General features: G+C 29.1%; 1 protein-coding gene across 4 annotated transcripts in view; it reads right to left on the bottom strand.

Annotated features, from left to right (window-relative positions):
• LOC119609460 (four and a half LIM domains protein 2) overlaps nt 1-25,313 on the bottom strand; it is a 120,676-nt gene that overhangs the window by 35,310 nt on the left and 60,053 nt on the right. For 3 of the 4 annotated variants that reach the window (XM_037964258.1, XM_037964259.1, XM_037964257.1), the window contains one exon: nt 551-751. In XM_037964258.1, coding sequence (XP_037820186.1) covers nt 551-751 — 201 coding nt within the window. Of the gene's footprint in view, nt 1-550; nt 752-2,678; nt 3,101-25,313 lie in introns of those variants that run through there. The other variant, XM_037964260.1, reaches the window with a different exon arrangement.

Below are 25,313 nucleotides of genomic sequence, written 5' to 3'. Positions count from 1 at the left end.
TTATTGGCATGTTATGTTCATGTTATGTTATTAAGATTAAAGTTTACTTGTTTTTGAGGATTTTCAGGAACTACGAAAGGAATTAAGAAACGATATCGAAATTAAGAATGACTCAGAGTAAATTTTTGTAGAATCTTTTAGGAATGTAACATATATACAAGATGCATATTTCTCTACAATTTCTAAATTTTATTAAATTTTCTAAAAACATTTAAGAAAAAAGGCAATTAATGAAAAAAAGTTCAAAATATATATGTCTTGGTAGTTGTTTGGCCGCAGTTCATTAATTTTCATTTACAAAATTGCAGACAGAATTTCTGTTCTCGCTCTAAGCGAAACTAAAATTATATGGGACTGACTGACATGGTGGCGATTTGCCTGCAATGGAATTCACATTTCGTCATTCGTTTACTAAAGAGAATTTAATTTAAGAAAAAGCCAAAAATACCCCCATAAAAATGATGTAATTATGAAATTATACAGATTTGGATGCATTTTAAAAACCAGAGAGTATTTGAATTATTATTTTGTGTGCTGAATTTTTACTCACCTTGGAATCGATACCGATGATCTTGTTGCACTCTTCACAAGTGTTGGCGAATACATTCTCGTAACACTTGATGCAGTAGGGATGATCATCACGTATTACATAACGTTGGCCGGTAAGGCTTTCATCACATTGCCAGCAACAGAAGTGGCCCGAATGCCAATCCTTATCCATGGCCTTAGTATATTCACCACTGAAAATTAACTGCAAAAAAGATAGATAGAAGAAGAGATTGGGGAATATTGTAATCCAGTTATTGGGTTTATGATTTCACATATTTTTTTTTTTTAATTTTTTAGTTTAAATATATTTTTGTAAGTGTTAAACATTTTATAGCAGAGTAGAGTTTGGTTTGTTTTGTGGTGAAGAGTAGTAGTAGAGTATAGAGTACAGAGTGGTGAGTATTTGTTGAAATAAACAGAGTTGTAATTTTGCTAGATTGTGAGTAGTTAAAGTGTAATCCTTTAATTTTGTGTGTTTAAGGTGAGAGGTGTGGAGGATTTTAAACATTTTATTTTAAAAATTAAGCACTTTTAGAAAATTTTTAATATTATTTACAAATTTTCTTTTTATTTTTTATATTTTTTTAATATATTTTCTTTAAATTTTCACTTTTGTGTTTGGTGTTTGTTTTAGTGATTTTCATTTTGTTTTCTTTGTGTTTTAAAGTGTTGTGTGTTTTATTTTTGTTTAAAAATTAGTGTAATTTTTTATGTTTTTTTTTTAAATAATTTTATTGTTTAAATATTTTCAATACCTTTTGTTTAGTTTTGAAAGGGGTAACGTGTCGTTTGTAAAATTCATTTTAAGTTTTTTATTGGTATAAATGTTTAATATTTTAAATTGAATTGATTTATATTTTTGGTTTTAAAGAGTTGAGATTTTTTGATTGATTCGTTTGAATCTGAATCCTTAAACACTTCTCTTAGCTCATAAATGTTTTGAATATCTCGAAAAGGTTTTAAGAAGTCAGGGAGTTAAATTTTAGCATTCAATTCAAATTGAATCCAATCAATTTGAATCGTCCGCTCAAATTTATCCTTTAAGGTCTTCAGATTTGTATTGAGCTGAATATTGTGTAAAATGTGGGATTTTGAAATATTTTTTTTTTTTTTAATTTTTTTATGATGATAATGATTAAATGAAATTAAATGATTTTAAAATTTAAAAATTTTTAAATTTTTGTTTGAAAACTTTTTAAAAAATTGAAAAACTTTTGAAAAATTATTTATAATTTAAAAATTCTTTAATATTCCGACAATAATTTCGTTATTTAAAAAGCCATTAGATTAAAATTATTCAGTTTCGCTGACATTGGAGCTGTTTTGTCTTGTTAACAGGAAGCACTCTCCGGATATATGACTTATGATGTCATGTAAGTCCTCAAAAAGGAAAAGTTCAATGGATTTTTATCAAAAAATTTCATTTAAAACAAATGTTAAATCTTAACTGAATCATTTCTTTAAGAATTGAAACAAATTTGAAATAAAATTTTGAATTCAAATTTTCAAAAAATACGAAAATATTTAATAAAAATTTCAATTTTTATTAAATATTTGATAAAATTGATAAATTTTTTTACGTTCCAGACGAGAGAACTATGGAAAAGTCCATAATATTTCAATAAATCTAAATTTGACAGTTCAAGAACTTTGTCCCAAGGACAATTGATCGATTAAAAGATCAATCGAATTATAAAAAGTATTTCAGTTTCTAACTGAAAAACTTTTAATTCAAAATTTCCTTTTTTGAAAAAAAAAGTTACAAAAAAATTTCAGGAAATACTCTATCACTTTGATCTAAGGACAACCGGTTGATTAAAAGAAAGCTTGATCGATTAATTTAAAAGGAATCTGCTAATAGAAAGTCCTTAATAGCAAAACTTTTATTTCAAAATTATATTTTTTATAAAAAACTGTCAAAACACTTCAGTATTCAACCTCAAAATTTTAAAAAAATTCAAGAACAATCCATTTGAATCCTAATTGAGTCCAAATTCCCAAGCAGATCCTCTAAAAAAACAATTCCCATTCTGCCATTTCAAAATTTACAACCAAATGATTCCCACTTTCCAAAAAAATATAATACTTTAAATGAATTTTAACAAATTAACACTTTAAACGACACGTACCCCCTCTCTTCATTGGTTTGTTCAACTTCGGTTATTTGAACTTCCGATTCACGACGTTTAGAAGTTTTCTTAACTTTCTTTGATTTCTTAACTTCCGTTACGTTTTGAATAATTTCAACATCCGCCATTTTTAATACTTGTTTATAATAGATTACAAAATAAAACCCAAAAAATTTTTCCTTATAATCTTCGTATTTAATAAATTATTCAATAATTTTTTGAATAATTTTCTTTTTTTTATTTCTTTGGCTTCAAAACGTATTTTCCAACCGTTTAACGTATGTATACCGCCCGCGTTTGACCGACTAAACTTTTTTGCTTGGAATTTTCTATTTTGGCCAATAATCTTTGGGATTTTTTTTCGGCGTCAGCACGATTTTACTCTCTCAAAAATTTTCTTTTCAGTAGAAATTTTGTGTTTTTTCTTTTTTTTTCTCGGTTTTGTATAGTTTTTCTTTTTGAACGCACTGGTTTTCTTTCGACTTTCTCGCCTTAAAAATCTCAACTGTTTGACCGTATGTTTATTTAAAATTTAAATGACTTTTAGGAAAATATTGAAAAAATAAGAAAAAAACACATTAAAAATACAAAATAATCTCAATCCTACGGCTAGATAGAGTGGCAAACACGCAGCAGCATTGATATTTGTATTTCTATTCTAAATGAAACAGATAAAATGTTCTTATAATTAAAAACCAAGGGAGGTGAATGTTTTGAGAGCGAGAGTGGTCGAATATTAAGTACACTACATAAAAAATGTACTTATTTGTAATTTGTGAACAATTTTTATATCAAACACTTAAGAGCACTTACATTGTTTACAGTTATTAATATTGAGTTGAACAGTTAGGTCTTGAATGGGTAAAGTTAAGGGATTCGAATTTAGAATATCTTTTGGGAGGACTTGATTTTTTCGGGTGCTTTTCCGGACCTTTTGGACAAGCGAGAATGTTGTAGTCGATTTCTGAACCATAATCGGGAAATCGAAGCAGTTGTCAATGATCCTTAACTTTGAACTGCTGGATCTTGAACAGGTACAAACTCAAGACCCAATTCAGAAAGTCATCTTGTGCAAGGCATCAAACGACACAATTTTGGACCATCTTACAAGGAAGAGACTAACTAACTAACTAACTAACTAACTACTAACTAACTAACTAACTAACTAACTAACTAACTACTAACTAACTAACTAACTACTAACTAACTAACTAACTAACTAACTAACTAACTAACTAACTAACTAACTAACTAACTAACTAACTAACTAACTAACTAACTAACTAACTAACTAACTAACTAACTAACTAACTAACTAACTACTAACTAACTAACTAACTAACTAACTAACTAACTAACTAACTAACTAACTAACTAACTAACTAACTAACTAACTAACTAACTAACTAACTAACTAACTAACTAACTAACTAACTAACTAACTAACTAACTACTAACTAACTAACTAACTAACTAACTAACTAACTAACTAACTACTAACTAACTAACTAACTAACTAACTAACTAACTAACTAACTAACTAACTAACTAACTAACTAACTAACTAACTAACTAACTAACTAACTAACTAACTACTAACTAACTAACTAACTAACTAACTAACTAACTAACTACTAACTAACTAACTAACTAACTAACTAACTAACTAACTAACTAACTAACTAACTAACTAACTAACTAACTAACTAACTAACTAACTAACTAACTAACTAACTAACTAACTAACTAACTAACTAACTAACTAACTAACTAACTAACTAACTAACTAACTAACTAACTAACTACTAACTACTAACTAACTAACTACTAACTAACTAACTAACTAACTACTAACTAACTAACTAACTAACTAACTAACTAACTAACTAACTAACTAACTAACTAACTAACTAACTAACTAACTAACTACTAACTAACTAACTACTAACTAACTAACTAACTAACTACTAACTAACTAACTAACTAACTAACTAACTAACTAACTAACTAACTAACTAACTAACTAACTAACTAACTAACTAACTAACTAACTACTAACTAACTAACTAACTAACTAACTAACTAACTAACTAACTAACTAACTAACTAACTAACTAACTAACTAACTAACTAACTAACTAACTAACTAACTAACTAACTAACTAACTAACTAACTAACTACTAACTAACTAACTAACTAACTAACTACTAACTAACTAACTAACTAACTACTAACTAACTAACTAACTAACTAACTAACTAACTAACTACTAACTAACTAACTAACTAACTAACTAACTAACTACTAACTAACTAACTAACTAACTAACTAACTAACTAACTAACTAACTAACTAACTAACTAACTAACTAACTAACTAACTAACTAACTAACTACTAACTAACGAACTAACTAACTAACTACTAACTAAGCAACCAACTAACCTTACCACCCAACGACACTCCAAAGGAGAGAACTTCTCATATGATCTAAGATCTGTAATTAATAGCATTCAATTTCAATTCTAAGGGAGAATAAGAGGTCTAAATAAAGCTGCAAGTTTTGATTCCAAAAGATCCCCCTTAAACTTAAGCCCTACATAGTGACAGATGAGCTTGCCTAAACAGGATCTGCTCTTGATATCTCCAACGACATTTCAGGCTACTGGCTTGATCTAATATGTACTATACAATACTACATCTGACGAGTGGAGTGGTCCTGTCAAAAACGGAGTCCCTTCGACTCTATTTGATTGTTCGCGGGCAGTAAACTACCACGTTAACCAACCAACCAGATAGTGATTAAATTACATGCTAAAAGTCTAAACAATTCGCCGATATGAGAGCGTATACCTACAGCTGATCTTGTTGGATTCAAATTCTAAATGAGAGTAAGGAACCTTAAATTTTTGTGTTATATTGTGTTGTGTTACCTAGGTTCGTGACTGACCAATACGCAGTGATTACTGATCATGAAAACCAAAAATTATTGCTACCCGATAGTTTGAGCTATCGGGCGAGCTTTGCCTGCCATAATCTTTATGTATTCAGATCAATAGTTTTAAATCGTCCCTTATAACTAGGAATCATGTTTAAATTATTCCGACTCTTTCTATATTCCCTAAAACTAACAAACTTCTTACAATATTTAAAAACTATCGAAATCCTCTGGCTACTGTAGAGTACCATAAAATGAGAGAATAAAGTGCATTTTAGCTACAAGAGATACATACATATGTACATATATCTAGGCACTCTATGGGAAATCTCTACAGATATAAACATAACTATCTCTTATTCTTATCTAATACATAAATATAAATTTAATATAAAGAATCAAGTGTATTAATTATGGTCTGTTTTTATTGTTTTATGTAGAATATATTTATTATTTTCGAGGAGTAAAAGAGTGAGAGATACAGAGAAGAACGTGCAATTAATAGAAAACATTTTGCTCTGGCTCTTTTATGATTTTGGGGAAATTTAAAATTACTTTTGTTGTTCTTGCTGACTAAATGGAAAACTCTTGTTCGTGTATTTTACACGAACTCAAAAAGGGAATCGTGTGAATTGTAAAAATGGAACAACATATTGTGATTTTTAATACCAAATTCTATACTATTTTGATTGTATATCATTATATTACATTTTCAATATTAAGCGAGTGGGAATTTCTATTTTGTCTGTGTACGACTAACATCTGTTTTTGTAAGCGAAAATGATCGAGTTATCGAGGGCCATTCGCCGCAATAATTGATTGTGTGTGCGTTTGTGTTTTTTCCAAAGGGGAGACTTTTTAGCCAACGTCAACAGTTTTTTTTATTTTCTTTTTCATTAATTTTGTTGGTTTCTGTTGTGTTTTTGTTGGCTCCTTTTCTGTATTTGGAAACGAGATCAATGTAACAATCAAAACAGTGTTGATTTTTGTCTTGAATTTGATTTGTTTATTTGTTGCTGTAAGATATTTTGAAAAATAAAAAAAAAAATCAAAACAGTTTAAATAATCCAAAGTTGTTGTTATAAAATAATTAATTTTATTTGAAAAATAAAACACAAAACAAAATTTTTTTTCTTAAATATATATTTTCCACAATACTATGTAGTTCATTAGCCCGCTGTGACAAGATAAATGTGTTTTTTTTTTGTTGTTTTTATTTTTTATTTCCTTTTTGGAAGGTGAAGGTTGAATGAATATTTCTGTTTTCTTTTTTTAAAAATTTGTCATGTTTTTAATAAGTTTGCAGAAGTATATTATGTATTTTTATTAATCTCTTTGGTTTTTGTGTAAATTAACTACAATTTAATGTAAAACAATTTGTCATACTTAAATGTATTTTTAACATTTGTTTTATAAAGAACTGAACAAGAACTGAACAAGAACTGAACAATAACTGAACAATAACTGAACAATAACTGAACAATAACTGAACAAGAACTGAACAAGAACTGAACTAGAACAGAACTTGAACTGAATTAGGACTGAACTAAAACTGAACTAGAACTGAACTAGAACTGAACTAGAACTGAACTAGAACTGAACTAGAACTGAACTAGAACTGAACTAGAACTGAACTAGAACTGAACTAGAACTGAACTAGAACTGAACTAGAACTGAACTAGAACTGAACTAGAACTGAACTAGAACTGAACTAGAACTGAACTAGAACTGAACTAGAACTGAACTAGAACTGAACTAGAACTGAACTAGAACTGAACTAGAACTGAACTAGAACTGAACTAGAACTGAACTAGAACTGAACTAGAACTGAACTAGAACTGAACTAGAACTGAACTAGAACTGAACTAGAACTGAACTAGAACTGAACTAGAACTGAACTAGAACTGAACTAGAACTGAACTAGAACTGAACTAGAACTGAACTAGAACTGAACTAGAACTGAACTAGAACTGAACTAGAACTGAACTAGAACTGAACTAGAACTGAACTAGAACTGAACTAGAACTGAACTAGAACTGAACTAGAACTGAACTAGAACTGAACTAGAACTGAACTAGAACTAACTAGAACTGAACTAGAACTGAACTAGAACTGAACTAGAACTGAACTAGAACTGAACTAGAACTGAACTAGAACTGAACTAGAACTGAACTAGAACTGAACTAGAACTGAACTAGAACTGAACTAGAACTGAACTAGAACTGAACTAGAACTGAACTAGAACTGAACTAGAACTGAACTAGAACTGAACTAGAACTGAACTAGAACTGAACTAGAACTGAACTAGAACTGAACTAGAACTGAACTAGAACTGAACTAGAACTGAACTAGAACTGAACTAGAACTGAACTAGAACTGAACTAGAACTGAACTGAACTAGAACTGAACTAGAACTGAAACTAGAACTGAACTAGAACTGAACTAGAACTGAACTAGAACTGAACTAGAACTGAACTAGAACTGAACTAGAACTGAACTAGAACTGAACTAGAACTGGAACTAGAACTGAGACTAGAACTGAACTAGACTGAACTAGAACTGAACTAGAACTGAACTAGAACTGAACTAGAACTGAACTAGAACTGAACTAGAACTGAACTAGAAACTGAACTAGAACTGAACTAGAACTGAACTAGAACTGAACTAGAACTGAACTAGAAACTGAACTAGAACTGAACTAGAACTGAACTAGAACTGAACTAGAACTGAACTAGAACTGAACTAGAACTGAACTAGAAACTGAACTAGAACTGAACTAGAACTGAACTAGAACTGAACTAGAACTGAACTAGAACTGAACTAGAACTGAACTAGAACTGAACTAGAACTGAACTAGAACTGAACTAGAACTGAACTAGAACTGAACTAGAACTGAACTAGAACTGAACTAGAACTGAACTAGAACTGAACTAGAACTGAACTAGAACTGAACTAGAACTGAACTAGAACTGAACTAGAACTGAACTAGAACTGAACTAGAACTGAACTAGAACTGAACTAGAACTGAACTAGAACTGAACTAGAACTGAACTAGAACTGAACTAGAACTGAACTAGAACTGAACTAGAACTGAACTAGAACTGAACTAGAACTGAACTAGAACTGAACTAGAACTGAACTAGAACTGAACTAGAACTGAACTAGAACTGAACTAGAACTGAACTAGAACTGAACTAGAACTGAACTAGAACTGAACTAGAACTGAACTAGAACTGAACTAGAACTGAACTAGAACTGAACTAGAATGAACTAGAACTGAACTAGAACTGAACTAGAACTGAACTAGAACTGAACTAGAACTGAACTAGAACTGAACTAGAACTGAACTAGAACTGAACTAGAACTGAACTAGAACTGAACTAGAACTGAACTAGAACTGAACTAGAACTGAACTAGAACTGAACTAGAACTGAACTAGAACTGAACTAGAACTGAACTAGAACTGAACTAGAACTGAACTAGAACTGAACTAGAACTGAACTAGAAAACTGAACTAGAACTGAACTAGAACTGAACTAGAACTGAACTAGAACTGAACTAGAACTGAACTAGAACTGAACTAGAACTGAACTAGAACTGAACTAGAACTGAACTAGAACTGAACTAGAACTGAACTAGAACTGAACTAGAACTGAACTAGAACTGAACTAGAACTGAACTAGAACTGAACTAGAACTGAACTAGAACTGAACTAGAACTGAACTAGAACTGAACTAGAACTGAACTAGAACTGAACTAACTGAACTGAACTAGAACTGAACTAGAACTGAACTAGAACTGAACTAGAACTGAACTAGAACTGAACTAGAACTGAACTAGAACTGAACTAGAACTGAACTAGAACTGAACTAGAACTGAACTAGAACTGAACTAGAACTGAACTAGAACTGAACTAGAACTGAACTAGAACTGAACTAGAACTGAACTAGAACTGAACTAGAACTGAACTAGAACTGAACTAGAACTGAACTAGAACTGAACTAGAACTGAACTAGAACTGAACTAGAACTGAACTAGAACTGAACTAGAACTGAACTAGAACTGAACTAGAACTGAACTAGAACTGAACTAGAACTGAACTAGAACTGATGGAGAACTGAACTAGAACTGAACTAGAACTGAACTAGAACTGAACTAGAACTGAACTAGAACTGAACTAGAACTGAACTAGAACTGAACTAGAACTGAACTAGAACTGAACTAGAACTGAACTAGAACTGAACTAGAACTGAACTAGAACTGAACTAGAACTGAACTAGAACTGAACTAGAACTGAACTAGAACTGAACTAGAACTGAACTAGAACTGAACTAGAACTGAACTAGAACTGAACTAGAACTGAACTAGAACTGACTAGAACTGAACTAGAACTGAACTAGAACTGAACTAGAACTGAACTAGAACTGAACTAGAACTGAACTAGAACTGAACTAGAACTGAACTAGAACTGAACTAGAACTGAACTAGAACTGAACTAGAACTGAACTAGAACTGAACTAGAACTGAACTAGAACTGAACTAGAACTGAACTAGAACTGAACTAGAACTGAACTAGAACTGAACTAGAACTGAACTAGAACGGTTAACCGAATGACAGTTTATCGATTGAATGATAAAATATTTCTTTTCGTGAAAATATTTTCGTTAAGTTCTCACTTTCAAGAACGACGCGTTTTTTTTTTCGTCAAATTTCTGAGAATTCACATTCCAAAATTTTCCAAAATATTTATAAATGTTTTAATAAAGATATTAACTTTTTTATTTCTAAAATACTATCACTTACTGTGAATTATTCCATATATTTTTTATAAATTTTCGGACCTTCACTGTTTTAGCCATTAATTAATTTTGCTTATTTTTTCAATATTTTAATTAAAATTTCTTTTCATTTACAATTAAAACAAATCCAAAAAACATAAACTAAAATTCTATTAAAGATTAATTCAAAATTACCTACTAGATAAAATTCTTTTCTAAATAAAAACTGTGTATTTATTCCAAAAATTTCAATTTATTTTCTTTTCGCTACAAACACTACATGACGTTCACCTTTTAATAGCAATTGTTTATATTGGAAAAATAGGAAAAACTATAAGAAAAAATAATAAACTTTAGTTTTTTTGTTTATAAAACCATAAAAGCAAATGGCACAAAAACTTTGAAATGAAAAAACTAAATTATTTATAAAACACACTCGTAAAATTCGGTTAACACGCTGAGGTTGAGAACATTTTGTAAATTTAGACAATTTATAACTGGCATAAAATCACAAAAATTGTTGTTAACAAAATATTTTTTTTTAATTATTTGGCAAATAAAGTTAAATTACAATGCCTGGTAAATATTAAAAAAATAAATTTAGTTTTATGTTAAAAATTTTTTTTTTCTTGCTGATGAAATTTGAAGAGAGCAGTAAAAAAATCAGAGAGAATTTTTGAAAGTTACTAGAGAAAATTCAAATAATTTACAATTAAATTTGGGTGGTTAATATAATATAGGAAAAGCTAATACTTATTGAAAATTTTCAATAAATTTTAAGTTTATCGAAATTCTCCATAGTTCTAGTTCAGTTCAGTTCAGTTCTAGTTCAGTTCTAGTTCAGTTCTAGTTCAGTTCTAGTTCAGTTCTAGTTCAGTTCTAGTTCAGTTCTAGTTCAGTTCTAGTTCAGTTCTAGTTCATTCTAGTTCAGTTCTAGTTCAGTTCTAGTTCAGTTCTAGTTCAGTTCTAGTTCAGTTCTAGTTCAGTTCTAGTTCAGTTCTAGTTCAGTTCTAGTTCAGTTCTAGTTCAGTTCTAGTTCAGTTTCTAGTTCAGTTCTAGTTCAGTTCTAGTTCAGTTCTAGTTCAGTTCTAGTTCAGTTCTAGTTCAGTTCTAGTTCAGTTCTAGTTCAGTTCTAGTTCAGTTCTAGTTCAGTTCTAGTTCAGTTCTAGTTCCGTTCTAGTTCAGTTCTAGTTCAGTTTTAGTTCAGTTCTAGTTCTAGTTCAGTTCTAGTTCAGTTCTAGTTCAGTTCTAGTTCAGTTCTAGTTCAGTTCTAGTTCAGTTCTAGTTCAGTTCTAGTTCAGTTCTAGTTCAGTTCTAGTTCAGTTCAGTTCTAGTTCAGTTCTAGTTCAGTTCTAGTTCAGTTCTAGTTCAGTTCTAGTTCAGTTCTAGTTCAGTTCTAGTTCAGTTCAGTTCTAGTTCAGTTCTAGTTCAGTTCTAGTTCAGTTCTAGTTCAGTTCTAGTTCAGTTCTAGTTCAGTTCTAGTTCAGTTCTAGTTCAGTTCTAGTTCAGTTTAGTTCAGTTCTAGTTCAGTTCTAGTTCAGTTCTAGTTCAGTTCTAGTTCAGTTCTAGTTCAGTTCTAGTTCAGTTCTAGTTCAGTTCTAGTTCAGTTCTAGTTCAGTTCTAGTTCAGTTCTAGTTCAGTTTAGTTCAGTTCTAGTTCAGTTCTAGTTCAGTTCTAGTTCGTTCTAGTTCAGTTGTAGTTCAGTTCTAGTTCTGTTCTAGTTCTGTTCTAGTTAAGTTCTAGTTCAGTTCTAGTTCAGTTCTAGTTCAGTTCTAGTTCAGTTCTAGTTCAGTTCTAGTTCCGTTCTAGTTCCGTTCTAGTTCCGTTCTAGTTCAGTTCTAGTTCAGTTCTAGTTCAGTTCTAGTTCAGTTCTAGTTCAGTTCTAGTTCAGTTCTAGTTCAGTTCTAGTTCAGTTCTAGTGAGTTCTAGTTTGAGTTTCTAGTTGAGTTCTAGTGAGTTCTAGTTGAGTTCTAGTTGAGTTCTAGTTGAGTTCTAGTTGAGTTCTAGTTGAGTTCTAGTTGAGTTCTAGTTGAGTTCTAGTTGAGTTCTAGTTGAGTTCTAGTTGAGTTCTAGTTGAGTTCTAGTTCAGTTCTAGTTCACTTCTTGTTCAGTTCTAGTTAGTTCTAGTTCAGTTCTAGTTCAGTTCTAGTTCAGTTCTAGTTCAGTTTTAGTTCTAGTTCAGTTCTAGTTCAGTTCTAGTTCAGTTCTAGTTCAGTTCTAGTTCAGTTCTAGTTCAGTTCTAGTTCAGTTCTAGTTCAGTTCTAGTTCAGTTCTAGTTCAGTTCTAGTTCAGTTCTAGTTCAGTTCTAGTTCAGTTCTAGTTCAGTTCTAGTTCAGTTCTAGTTCAGTTCTAGTTCAGTTCTAGTTCAGTTCTAGTTCAGTTCTAGTTCAGTTCTAGTTCAGTTCTAGTTCAGTTCTAGTTCAGTTCTAGTTCAGTTCTAGTTCAGTTCTAGTTCAGTTCTAGTTCAGTTTCTAGTTCAGTTCTAGTTCAGTTCTAGTTCAGTTCTAGTTCAGTTCTAGTTCAGTTCTAGTTCAGTTCTAGTTCAGTTCTAGTTCAGTTCTAGTTCAGTTCTAGTTCAGTTCTAGTTCAGTTCTAGTTCAGTTCTAGTTCAGTTCTAGTTCAGTTCTAGTTCAGTTCTAGTTCAGTTCTAGTTCAGTTCTAGTTCAGTTCTAGTTCAGTTCTCTAGTTCAGTTCAGTTCTAGTTCAGTTCTAGTTCAGTTCAGTTCAGTTGTTAATACTATCGTCCTTCATGAGATGAAGTGTCTCCAGAATGTGTCACTAAAGAGTCTAAAATTTGTTAGATGTATCGAATTAGGGAGTGTCACAATGGGCCAAATAGCTTTGGAATCTTAGGATTTAAAGAGACAAGAAATGAAAAACTGTAATCTAAACAAAGTTTGCATTTGTAGCTTCAACTTGGCCAAAGAGCCCAAAACATTTTTTATTATTTAAGAGCAAAAAATTGGCTCTTTTTCAAAAAATTTTAAAGACTATACAAAAACCTTTTACGTCAAACTAAAAAAATACATAATTAAAAACTAGTTAAACTCAGGTATGTATTTCAATTATACAATAGAAAAAATAAATAATTTAATTTAATTAAAGAGTGACGTCTATTGCAATAAACAAAATTTTTACCCATAAATTTTTTAACACATAATTATGGAAACGAAATTAATTATAATGGATTAAAAACTATACACAGTAAGGAGCAACTATATAGCAATAACAATACTAAATTTTACTACAACACATAAATGTGCTATAAATGTGCTCGCAACTATTTCACCCCCAACCAGAAATTGTTTTAGCAACACCTTCAAAATATTTCTCTACTACACATGTTTTGTTCTAATAAATTTATCTCTAATGTAGTCATTCATTCATTTTTAAATGTTAAATGAAGATTTTCAATGAGCTAGATTATTTTTTGTTAAATTTTACCAAAAAGCATAAAATTATCATAAAATACTACTACTACTTGTATGTACTTGTACTTGATTTGGCTGAAATTTAAGAAAATCCATATAGAAAAAAAAATTCAAATAATATTCTCTTTAAAAAAAATTATTTATTTTTTTATTCAACATTTTGTTTCATTTTAATTTTTCTTATATGTATGATTTTTTCTGTCTTGTGCACACGACACACTTGTTCATTTCATCTCAATCAGTCGGTCATACACTTAAAACGTCTGACTGACTACTGGTGGGCTATACGGAAAATCTGATCCATCAGAATGTACATACAATTGTGTAGAGAAAAGTAAAAACAAAAAGAAAACTAATGAATTTAATACACGTTAATACATGTACTTGCTCGTTCTTGCCATTTTCCATGCCATTTCAGCTCATCAAAATCAATTTTCTAAATTTTTTTCCACTTTTTTGGCATTTTAATTATTTTTGATGAGATATTTTCTTAAAGTTTTAAGTATTCTTTTTAGTTTTTTTTTGCTGTTAAAACATCGACATTTTTAACCCAAAGATGACGCCGGTCATTTCAAAAGTTGTCATTCATAAAAATTGTGTTTTTCTTAAAAACAAACAAATGTTAGAAGTTAAGAGGGAGAGAAAGATCAATTGGGGTAGACTAATGTTTAGAGATTTATGGTGGGAAACTAAAAAGGGGAAATATGTTAATGGCACTTGGGAGTGTATTATATGTCAGACATCGGTGACGACAGTTGTCTGAGTTTAATTGAAAGAACATATTTAAATATCTTTTTTATATTCATCGAAAATTATCGATAAATGTTTGACTTAAAAAAGAAATTCAGAAAAATCAGGAAATATAGACTAGACTATGGACTAGACTATAGACTAGACTATAGACTAGACTATAGACTAGACTAGAGACTGAACTAGAACTGAACTAGAACTGAACTAGAACTGAACTAGAACTGAACTAGAACTGAACTAGAACTGAACTAGAACTGAACTAGAACTGAACTAGAACTGAACTAGAACTGAACGAGAACTGAACTAGAACTGAACTAGAACTGAACTAGAACTGAACTAGAACTGAACTAGAACTGAACTAGAACTGAACTAGAACTGAACTAGAACTGAACTAGAACTGAACTAGAACTGAACTAGAACTGAACTAGAACTGAACTAGACCTGAACTAGAACTGAACTAGAACTGAACTAGAACTGTACTAGAACTGAACTAGAACTGAACTAGAACTGTTCTAGAAATGAACAGCTCTTCAATGCTTAAAGAAAATTTTGCTGATCATTTCGGACCAATTTTGTTTATTGCACTATGGGTTAAATAATATTTTTTTTGCAAATACTTAGCATGACGTTGTATATTATATATACAAATATTTGTAGCAAACTAATTAAAAATTAAATCGATTTGTTTTCATTAATAAATAAAACTATTATATAATAATTTTAATTTAAATAAAATTTTGAAATGAAACATCATTAAGCAATATTTTTTTTGCAAAAATAAAAATAAATATTAAGAAAATTTATATATTTTTTTGCCACAAATACTTAAACCAAACAATTGTTTATTTTAGTAAAAGAACAATGCCAAAGAAAGATCATTAAAACAAATATTTTCCCGTTAATTGTTGCTAATTTCAAGGGCATGATCAGTTGAGGTGTTTAAAGGAAAAATATTTATAGTATTTATGTTATTTAAACATAATTATGGGTTTTTTTGTTTAAATAATTTAAACTTTTTTGCAAATATGTTTAAGTGCTTTAATTTTTTAACACTTTAAAAAAAATTTTTATAAATATTTTTACAAAAAAATATCATTAAGGATTGTTGTTAAGTGCCACAGAAACGAAACCTTGACTCATTAAAACAAAATGTTTATAAGTTAAATTTTCATAATTATTAAAAATACATTTTATGTAAATATTTATATACTTGACATCAAAATCAACCAAAAATATTTACATGATGTGTGAAGAGGTGGGTTGAAGCCAACAAAATTATTTTGTATATGATCAGTCAATTTGAAAGGGTACCGTATACTAGAAGCAGCAAATGATCTTTCGAATATTGGTTTAATACCATTATCGATGATGTTATAAATCTAACCAGAGAGAACAAGTCGCTACTGTAGTTCACAGCAAGAGAGTGTTCTCTCTTTTCCTTATAGGGCTTGTTGCTAACGGCTAAGAGCTCTCTGGTAAACTCTTTTATCACTCTATGTCAATAACCGCTCTGAAACAGATCGGTTCATAATTTGTAAGTGATAGGCACTCGGTCCATTCTCGATCGTCGACTGCACAACACTTACAATTTACCTACATTTTTATTGGCAAAATAAAATTTAATATTTTCTTTTTCTTTTGGCCAAATTTAATATAAAATTTTTTTCTTTAAAAATTTTTAATGTGTTCAGATGATAGTTCATTTTTTGCTTTGATGCCTACACACATGCATTTTGAAATTTTGTAATTTTTTTGCCTAATAAAAATCTAGAACAAGTTGTGATAAATATTTTTGCATTATGAATAATATTTGTGTTTTTGTATTTTTTTTTTATACTCATTTAAAAAAGAATTGTAATTTTTATAAATACATAAAAACAAATTGAAGAAACTATTTGCATTTAGCATCATTTTCTAAAAATATAATAAATATTTTTATATGAATGTTATGAGCGAAAATTAACCAGCAGGTTTTTAAATTTGTTTTTTTTTTTTGTGCAATTTAATTTTAACAAATTAAAATTAATAATTTAAATTTTTTTTTGGTTTTAAAAGATTAAACATTTTAAAAACTTTGTGTGCTGTTTTGAAAAATGTTGAGGGATTAAAGAATTATTTGAAAATTGTAGCAAAATTAGGGAGGGTTTTCCGACGGGAGATTTTAAAATTGATGTTGTTTTGAACAATTAAGAGCGTTGACTTAATATTAGTTCTATAAACATTAAGGAAATTTTCGGAAAAGAGGCCCAATAGGAACTTGAATCAATTATAGACCTAACATTGCAGATTTTGATAGAGTGATTAATATCACTACTATTAGGGACTATTGTTTTTGATCTGATAAGTTGTTTGAAGGGTGCGCAGTACTTAAGGACTGAGTGAATAATGATACTGGTGTCGGTGCTTAAATTGCTGACACTGATATAGAGAAGTCTTTCAGAATCACCCTTGAGTACAATGTCTATGAAGGGGAGAACGTTGTGATAATCTATGTCGATATCGAAGCTGCCCTCAAAGCATTGATATGTCATGGAGCGCAATCTTGTATAGTACTACAATGTGAAATGGTCCGTGAGAACTCATTAGACTTGCTAGATATGCTTTGATCATAGACATAGTGTTATAAAAGCTATTTTATTACTATAGAAAATATTTCTCGACAATATCTTCCAGTTTTAGGAATAGTAGAACAGATTGCAAGAAGTGTATGGCCTTACGGCCAAGACTTAATGTGAATAGACTGGAAAATATCATACTATATTTTAATAGGTGGACAGATTGTAAGGTGTGTATAGCTTTATGACCAAGACTAGGACTGTAGGTTATGCGAGGATGCATAAGAGATAGAGCCCAGTGAGCACATAATTTATCATTGAACTAGAATTTCAAGCAAAAGTGTCTAGAAAATCCGCAAGATTCTATCAGGGAACTGAACTTGTCTTTTACAGCTTCGAGATCGGAACTTAGCTGTGGCGCTCCAGTTGGTAAGTGGTTAGTGTTCTAGTCTAACTAACTAACTAACTAACTAACTAACTAACTACTAACTAACTAACTAACTAACTAACTAACTAACTAACTAACTAACTAACTAACTAACTAACTAACTAACAACTAACTAACTAACTAACTAACTAACTAACTAACTAACTAACTAACTAACTAACTAACTAACTAACTAACTAACTAACTAACTAACTAACTAACTAACTAACTAACTACTAACTAACTAACTAACTAACTAACTAACTAACTAAACTAACTAACTAACTACTAACTAACTAACTAACTAACTAACTAACTAACTAACTACTACTAACTAACTAACTAACTAACTAACTACTAACTACTAACTACTAACTAACTAACTAACTAACGAACTAACTACTAACTAACTAACTAACTAACTAACTAACTAACTAACTAACTACACTAACTAACTAACTAACTAACTAACTAACTAACTAACTACTAACTAACTAACTAACTAACTACTACTAACTAACTAACTAACTAACTAACTAACTAACTAACTAACTAACTACTAACTAACTAACCTAACTAACTAATACTACTAACTAACTACTACTACTAACTAACTAACTAACTACTACTACTAACTAACTACTAACTAACTATGTAACTAACTAACTAACTAACTAACTAACTAACTAACTAACTAACTAACTAACTAACTAACTAACTAACTAACTAACTACTAACTAACTAACTAACTAACTAACTAACTAACTAACTAACTAACTAACTAACTAACTAACTAACTAACTAACTAACTAACTAACTAACTAACTAACTAACTAACTAACTAACTAACTAACTAACTAACTAACTAACTAACTAATTAACTACCTAATCTTTTGCGCTTAGTTCACGGTTCTCTTCCTTATCTCTACCCTCTTCGCCTATCCATTTTACTATTCAGTTTTTCTATTCAAAACTGTATAACAGTTTATATATATGTATATATATGGAAAAATATGTGTATAACAGTTTGTTCTATTGAAAATGTTGAGTTTTTCCTTAAAAAAATATAAATTACTTCTGATAGTTTTCTTTTTGTTTATTTACTACCTTATTCATAAACTTTTATCAAAGGTTTATAAATCAAATTTTCATACAAAATTTGTTCTATAAATCTTTGATACATATTTATGAATAAGGCCTTTAATATTTAACTATAAAAGTCTTTTCTTTAGAAAGCCTTTGTATATAACAGTTTCTGCATACTTTTGTCTTTGTTTTCTCCAGAAAAATGAAGAGTATAACAGTTGTCTTCTAAGGAAAATGATATATATGGCAGTTTTTCTATGAAAAATTATGTATGGCAAACAGTTTTTGTTTATAACAGATTTTTTTCTAAAATAAATTGTAAATAACTATTTTATAAAAAAAACTTTTAGTGTAACAATTTTTTTTCTCTAGAAAATTCAGGTTATACTATTATTTTCCACAATATATTAAGTATAAGAATTTAGTTCTAGAAAATTATTAGTATAACAGTTTTCTTCCAAAGAAAATTCTCAGTATAACAGTTTTATTTTAAAACATTTGTCTTATAACTGTTGTTTTGCGAAGAAAATTTTGTGGAAAACAGTTTATCGTCCAGAAACCTTTAAGTATAACAGTTTTTATTTAGAAATCTTAGATACTCTTAGGACTACAGTTAAACAGAGTTTCAAATCTCAAAATAAGTTTTTTGTTTCGTCATCAGATTTGTTTAACTTAATTGTCCCTAAAGGTGATTCATAAATTACAAAAAATTATTTCATCTAAATATAAAAATTAAATGCCTCATGTTCTTGTTTTGTGTTAAAACAATTTAAAACATTTAAATCAACTTATTAATGATTCGATCATTTAATTGCCCACCATTAAGAAAGTGATCTTCACATGAACAATAATTTATTAGACCGTTTGTTAAAACCTCATTTAATCAAAAATGTTGCTAAATGATTCATATTTGCTGAGAATAAAATTAAAATTTTATTGTCAAATGACAAATTTTATTTAAACAATGTTGGCAAATAAAAAAGATGATCAAGAACATGATCATATACTGATTATAATAATTGAAAGGGTTTTTGAAAATTTAAGAAATGATCATCATTAATATGAGAGATCCGCAGAATTTAGCTTTAGAATGTTTAGGAGAATCCCAAATATTTAAATAATTGACCTTTGACCTGTAACAGAAATGCTTTATACTTTTGAAATATGTATTTGTAAAGTCATTGTACTTTTGAAAATTTTAAAAATCTAAAATAAACATTTAATATATTTGATGGATATTTCCTTTCATTTAGAATTTAGCAAAAATTTTCTTAATTCAAACACGAAAACCTCTTTCAAAGCAAATGATTCATTTGTTAAATGTTTAATGAAATTAATAATTAAACGATTTTTAAAAATTTGTTCAATATAATATTTGAAAATTAATTAAATTACATTTCAGTTTTTCAAAATGCATTTATCAATTTAAAAAAGAATTTCCTCAATTTAAAAATAAAATAAAATTAGTATTTAATAGCCAGAGAGAAAAAAATTTATTGGCAAATTACAGTTTTAAGCAAATTTATTAAACATTTTGTCTGATATTTTATTATTAATCAAAAATGTGTTAATAATAAAACAATTTGCAAAAAATAAAAAAACAAAAATCCAAAAATATCTACTTTTTCACAAAAATATATAGAAAATATTAAAAATAAAAAAAACGTAGCAAAAGATTTGATTTGATTTTAGTCATAAATCCTTTGCACACGACCAAAAAATTTTGTGTTTCATTTTTTTTGTACAATATTTTTTATGTTAATCGTTATAATATTTATTTAAATACAAAAAAAAAAAACTAAATTATTTTTATTTAATACATACGTTTAACATTAAAATTTAATGAAATTATAATGAAAAATAACCAAATTGTTGTCGTTGTTTTTTGAGTTTTTGGTTGCGTTTTAAATGGATTTGTCATAAATTAATCTAGAAAATGTGTTTTTTCCCAAAATCTTCTTTTAAAAAAAGTAAACAACAACAATATAATTGCATAAAGTTGCACAAAAAAAATTTGAGTTAAAAATAAAATGCATAGTAATAATTTATATATAATGTATACAACTCTATTTGGCTTTAGACAAATTTTAAATATCCCTATATACGACTAACGATATCGAGTATATTCAAATCGAGTATATTCAAAAATATCTGTAATCAAGACATATAGACAAGATATTGTCTGTTAATTGATCTATGTTCTTAACTATGGACTGATGCCTATAGACTGAACTATGGTCTTGACTATACACTAATCTATAGTCTGGACTAGAGACTAATTTATAGTCTTGACTATAGACTGATCTACAGTCTGGACTATAGACTGATCTATAGTCTGGACTATAGACTGATCTATAGTCTGGACTATAGACTGATCTATAGTCTGGACTATAGACTGATCTATAGTCTGGACTATATATCAGTCTATAGTCTGGATTATAGACAGAACTATAGTCTTGACTATAGACTGATCTATAGCCTTGACTATAGACTGATCTATAGCCTTGATTATAGACTGATCTATAGTCTGGACTATAGACTGATCTATAGCCTTGACTATAGACTAATCTATAGTCTGGACTATAAACTGATCTATAGTCTGAACTACAGAATGATCTATAGTCTGGACTACAGCCTGATCTATAGTATTGACTATAGACAGATCTATAGACAAGATATTGTCTGTTAATTTATATATATTTTTAACTATGGACTGATCAATAATCTTGACTATAGACTGATCTATAGTCTTGACTATAGGCTGATCTATAGTAAGGACTATAGACTGATCTATAGTCTTGACTATAGACTTATCTATAGTAAGGACTATAGACTGATCTATAGTCTTGACTATAGACTGATCTATAGTCTTGACTATAGACTGATCTATAGTCTGGATTATAGACAGAACTATAGTCTTGACTATAGACTGATCTATAGCCTTGATTATAGACTGATCTATAGTCTGGACTATAGACTGATCTATAGTTTGGACTACAGACTAATCTATAGTCTTGACTATAAACTGATCTATAGTCTGAACTACAGAATGATCTATAGTCTGGACTACAGCCTGATCTATAGTATTGACTATAGACAGATCTATAGACAAGATATTGTCTGTTAATTTATATATATTTTTAACTATGGACTGATCAATAATCTTGACTATAGACTGATCTATAGTCTTGACTATAGGCTGATCTATAGTAAGGACTATAGACTGATCTATAGTCTTGACTATAGACTGATCTATAGTAAGGACTATAGACTGATCTATAGTCTTGACTATAGGCTGATCTATAGTCTTGACTATAGGCTGATCTATAGTCAGGACTATAGACTGACCTATAGTCTTGACTATAGACTGATCTATAGTTTTGACTATAGACTGATCTATAGTCTGGACTATAGACTGATCTATAGTCTTGACTATAGACTGATCTATAGTCTTGACTATAGACTGATCTATAGTCTTGACTATAGACTGATCTATAGTTTGGACTATAGACAGATCTATAGTCTTGTCTATAGAATGATCTATAATCTTGACCATAAAATGATATATAATCTTGACTATAGAATGATCTATAGTCTTGACCATAGAATGATCTATAATCTTGACCGTAGAATGATCTATAATCTTGACTATAGAATGATCTATAATCTTGACTATAGAATGATCTTGACAATAGAATGATCAATAGTATTGACTATAGTATGATCTCTAGTCTTTAATATGATCTATAGTCTGGACTATAGAATGATCTATTGTCTTGACTATATAATAATCTATAGTCTTGACCATAGAAAGATCTATAGTCTTCATTATAAACTGATCTATAGCCTTGCATATAGACTGATCTATGAACAGATCTGATTGCAATATATTTGTGATCAGTTTATAGTTTAGTCTTGATCTTGACTATATGATTTTTCCAAACGTACTAGCGTACTTTGTACACCCACTCCAAAAAGGTAGGGTATACATTTTAAAATTAAAAAGCCATTATGACCAGTTTGTTTTTGTTTTCATTTCATCGAACAGACACAACTCGTCAAAAATTAAGTAATAAATCAAAAATAATTTATATATGTACGATTATTTAATATATTTATTAGATTGATGTTTAAATACAAGATGAGTACCGTTTTTTTTTTGAGGAGTATAAACAATATTTTTTTTACTTATAGATTTAGTAGACCAAATTATGAGGCTAGAAATATAATTATATGGAAAATCCATATTGTTTGTATTTTTCGAATTTGTTTTAAGCGCTATAGTATTGGGAAAAGTATAATAGATTTAGTGTAAGGTAGGTGACGGAATTGGTAATGGTTAAAAATTTTGAATAATATAAACGAACAGTAATCTGTATAATTCATAAATGAAGAACGAAAGTATATTAAAGAGCAATAGAATAGCTTCAAGGCAGATGATCTAATCATTAAAAAAAACTTTTTGAATTTTTTTAAAAAAAAACTTGTCTAAATTTTAAAACTTTCACAAACTGTATAAAAAATCAAACATACTTCCTCTGCCATACCTCGAAAAGGTATTAAAAATCACTTAAAATAGTTTAAAACTATTCCCCTAAATATTTCAAAAATTATGTAATAAAAAGAAAATTTAAACAATTTCCAAACCAACTATTAAAAAGCCCCCAAAAAAACAACACAAATTTTTTCTAATTTATTATTGTTGTAGTTATTGCCCCTTTTTGTCACGAAAAAATGAAGAACATAAATTATTTAGTATGACACACTTTGTTTGTTCAATGTCAGTTTTTATTTAAATTTTGCAAAATATGACAATAAGAATACGAAAACGTTTTTGTTTTTCTTTTCATCATAATTTTTCCCTTTTTATGTTTAAAAGTTTTTGAAGTATTTTTAAAAAAAATTTTCACAAATAAATGTGTGTCTCTTTTTGAAATGAATGATGTTGGCAAAAAATGAAAAATTATTTGAAATTTTTTTTTCAATTAGATTTGTTTTTTTTTGGCACTGCGGTCATGAAAAGTGACAAGAAATTGTTTGAAAAAATGATGTTTTTGAAGAAAACATTTTGTTTTTTTATGTGAAAACACAAAAAACTAAGAAAATTTGTATAAATAAGAAAAAAACATAAATTTGTTTATTTGAAATGTTAAAATGACTGTTCACATTTCTTGAGTGTATTGTATGAATTTGTTTTCTTTTATAACGCTAAAATTTGTGGCATACCTTTAGGTGTTAAAGGAAATTCTTACAGAGTGATAGAAGATTTGGAATACGTATTATGAAACTTGTAATATTACAACTGTTGAAAGACGTAAGAGAAGAAAATTCTTTCTCGACCACTTGACATACGCGAGTTTTTAAGGACTCAAAAAAAAAAAAAAAAAAAATTTAAGCAATTTACTCTCTATAGTAGACTATCGACTAGACTATAGACTAGACTAGATTATAGACTAGACTATAGACTAGACTAGACTATAGACTAGACTATAGACTAGACTATAGACTAGACTATAGACTAGACTATAGACTAGACTAAACTATAGATTAGACTATAGACTAGACTAAACTATAGATTAGACTATAGACTAGACTATAGACTATACTATAGACTAGACTATAGACTAGACTATAGACTAGACTATAGACTAGACTATAGACTAGACTATAGACTAGACTATAGACTAGACTATAGACTAGACTATAGACTAGACTATAGACTAGACTATAGACTAGACTATAGACTAGACTATAGACTAGACTATAGACTAGACTATAGACTAGACTATAAACTAGACTATAGACTAGACTATAGACTAGACTATAGACTAGACTATAGACTAGACTATAGACTAGACTATAGACTAGACTATAGACTAGACTATAGACTAGACTATAGACTAGACTATAGACTAGACTATAGACTAGACTATAGACTAGACTATAGACTAGACTATAGACTAGACTATAGACTAGACTATAGACTAGACTATAGACTAGACTTTAGACTAGACTCTACACTAGACTAGACTATACACTAGACTATAGACTAGACTATACACTAGACTATAGACTAGACTATAGACTAGACTATAGACTAGACTATAGACTAGACTATAGACTAGACTATAGACTAGACTATAGACTATGAGACTTAGACTAGACTATAGACTAGACTATAGACTAGACTATAGACTAGACTATAGACTAGACTATAGACTAGACTATAGACTAGACTATAGACTAGACTATAGACTAGACTATAGACTAGACTATAGACTAGACTATAGACTAGACTATAGACTAGACTATAGACTAGACTATAGACTAGACTGTAGACTAGACTATAGACTAGACTATAGACTAGACTATAGACTAGACTATAGACTAGACTATAGACTAGATTATAGACTAGACTATAGACTAGACTATAGACTAGACTATAGACTAGACTATAGACTAGACTATAGACTAGACTATAGACTAGACTATAGACTAGACTATAGACTAGACTTAGACTAGACTATAGACTAGACTATAGACTAGACTATAGACTAGACTATAGACTAGACTATAGACTAGACTATAGACTAGACTATAGACTAGACTATAGACTAGACTATAGACTAGACTATAGACTAGACTATAGACTAGACTATAGACTAGACTA

Source organism: Lucilia sericata, unplaced genomic scaffold, assembly GCF_015586225.1.
Source record: "Lucilia sericata isolate MDLA Ls3-8-SP2 unplaced genomic scaffold, ASM1558622v1 Contig000984F_arrow, whole genome shotgun sequence".
NCBI classification, from domain to species: Eukaryota; Metazoa; Arthropoda; class Insecta; order Diptera; family Calliphoridae; genus Lucilia; species Lucilia sericata.
This window is presented reverse-complemented; position numbering and strand designations above follow the sequence as displayed.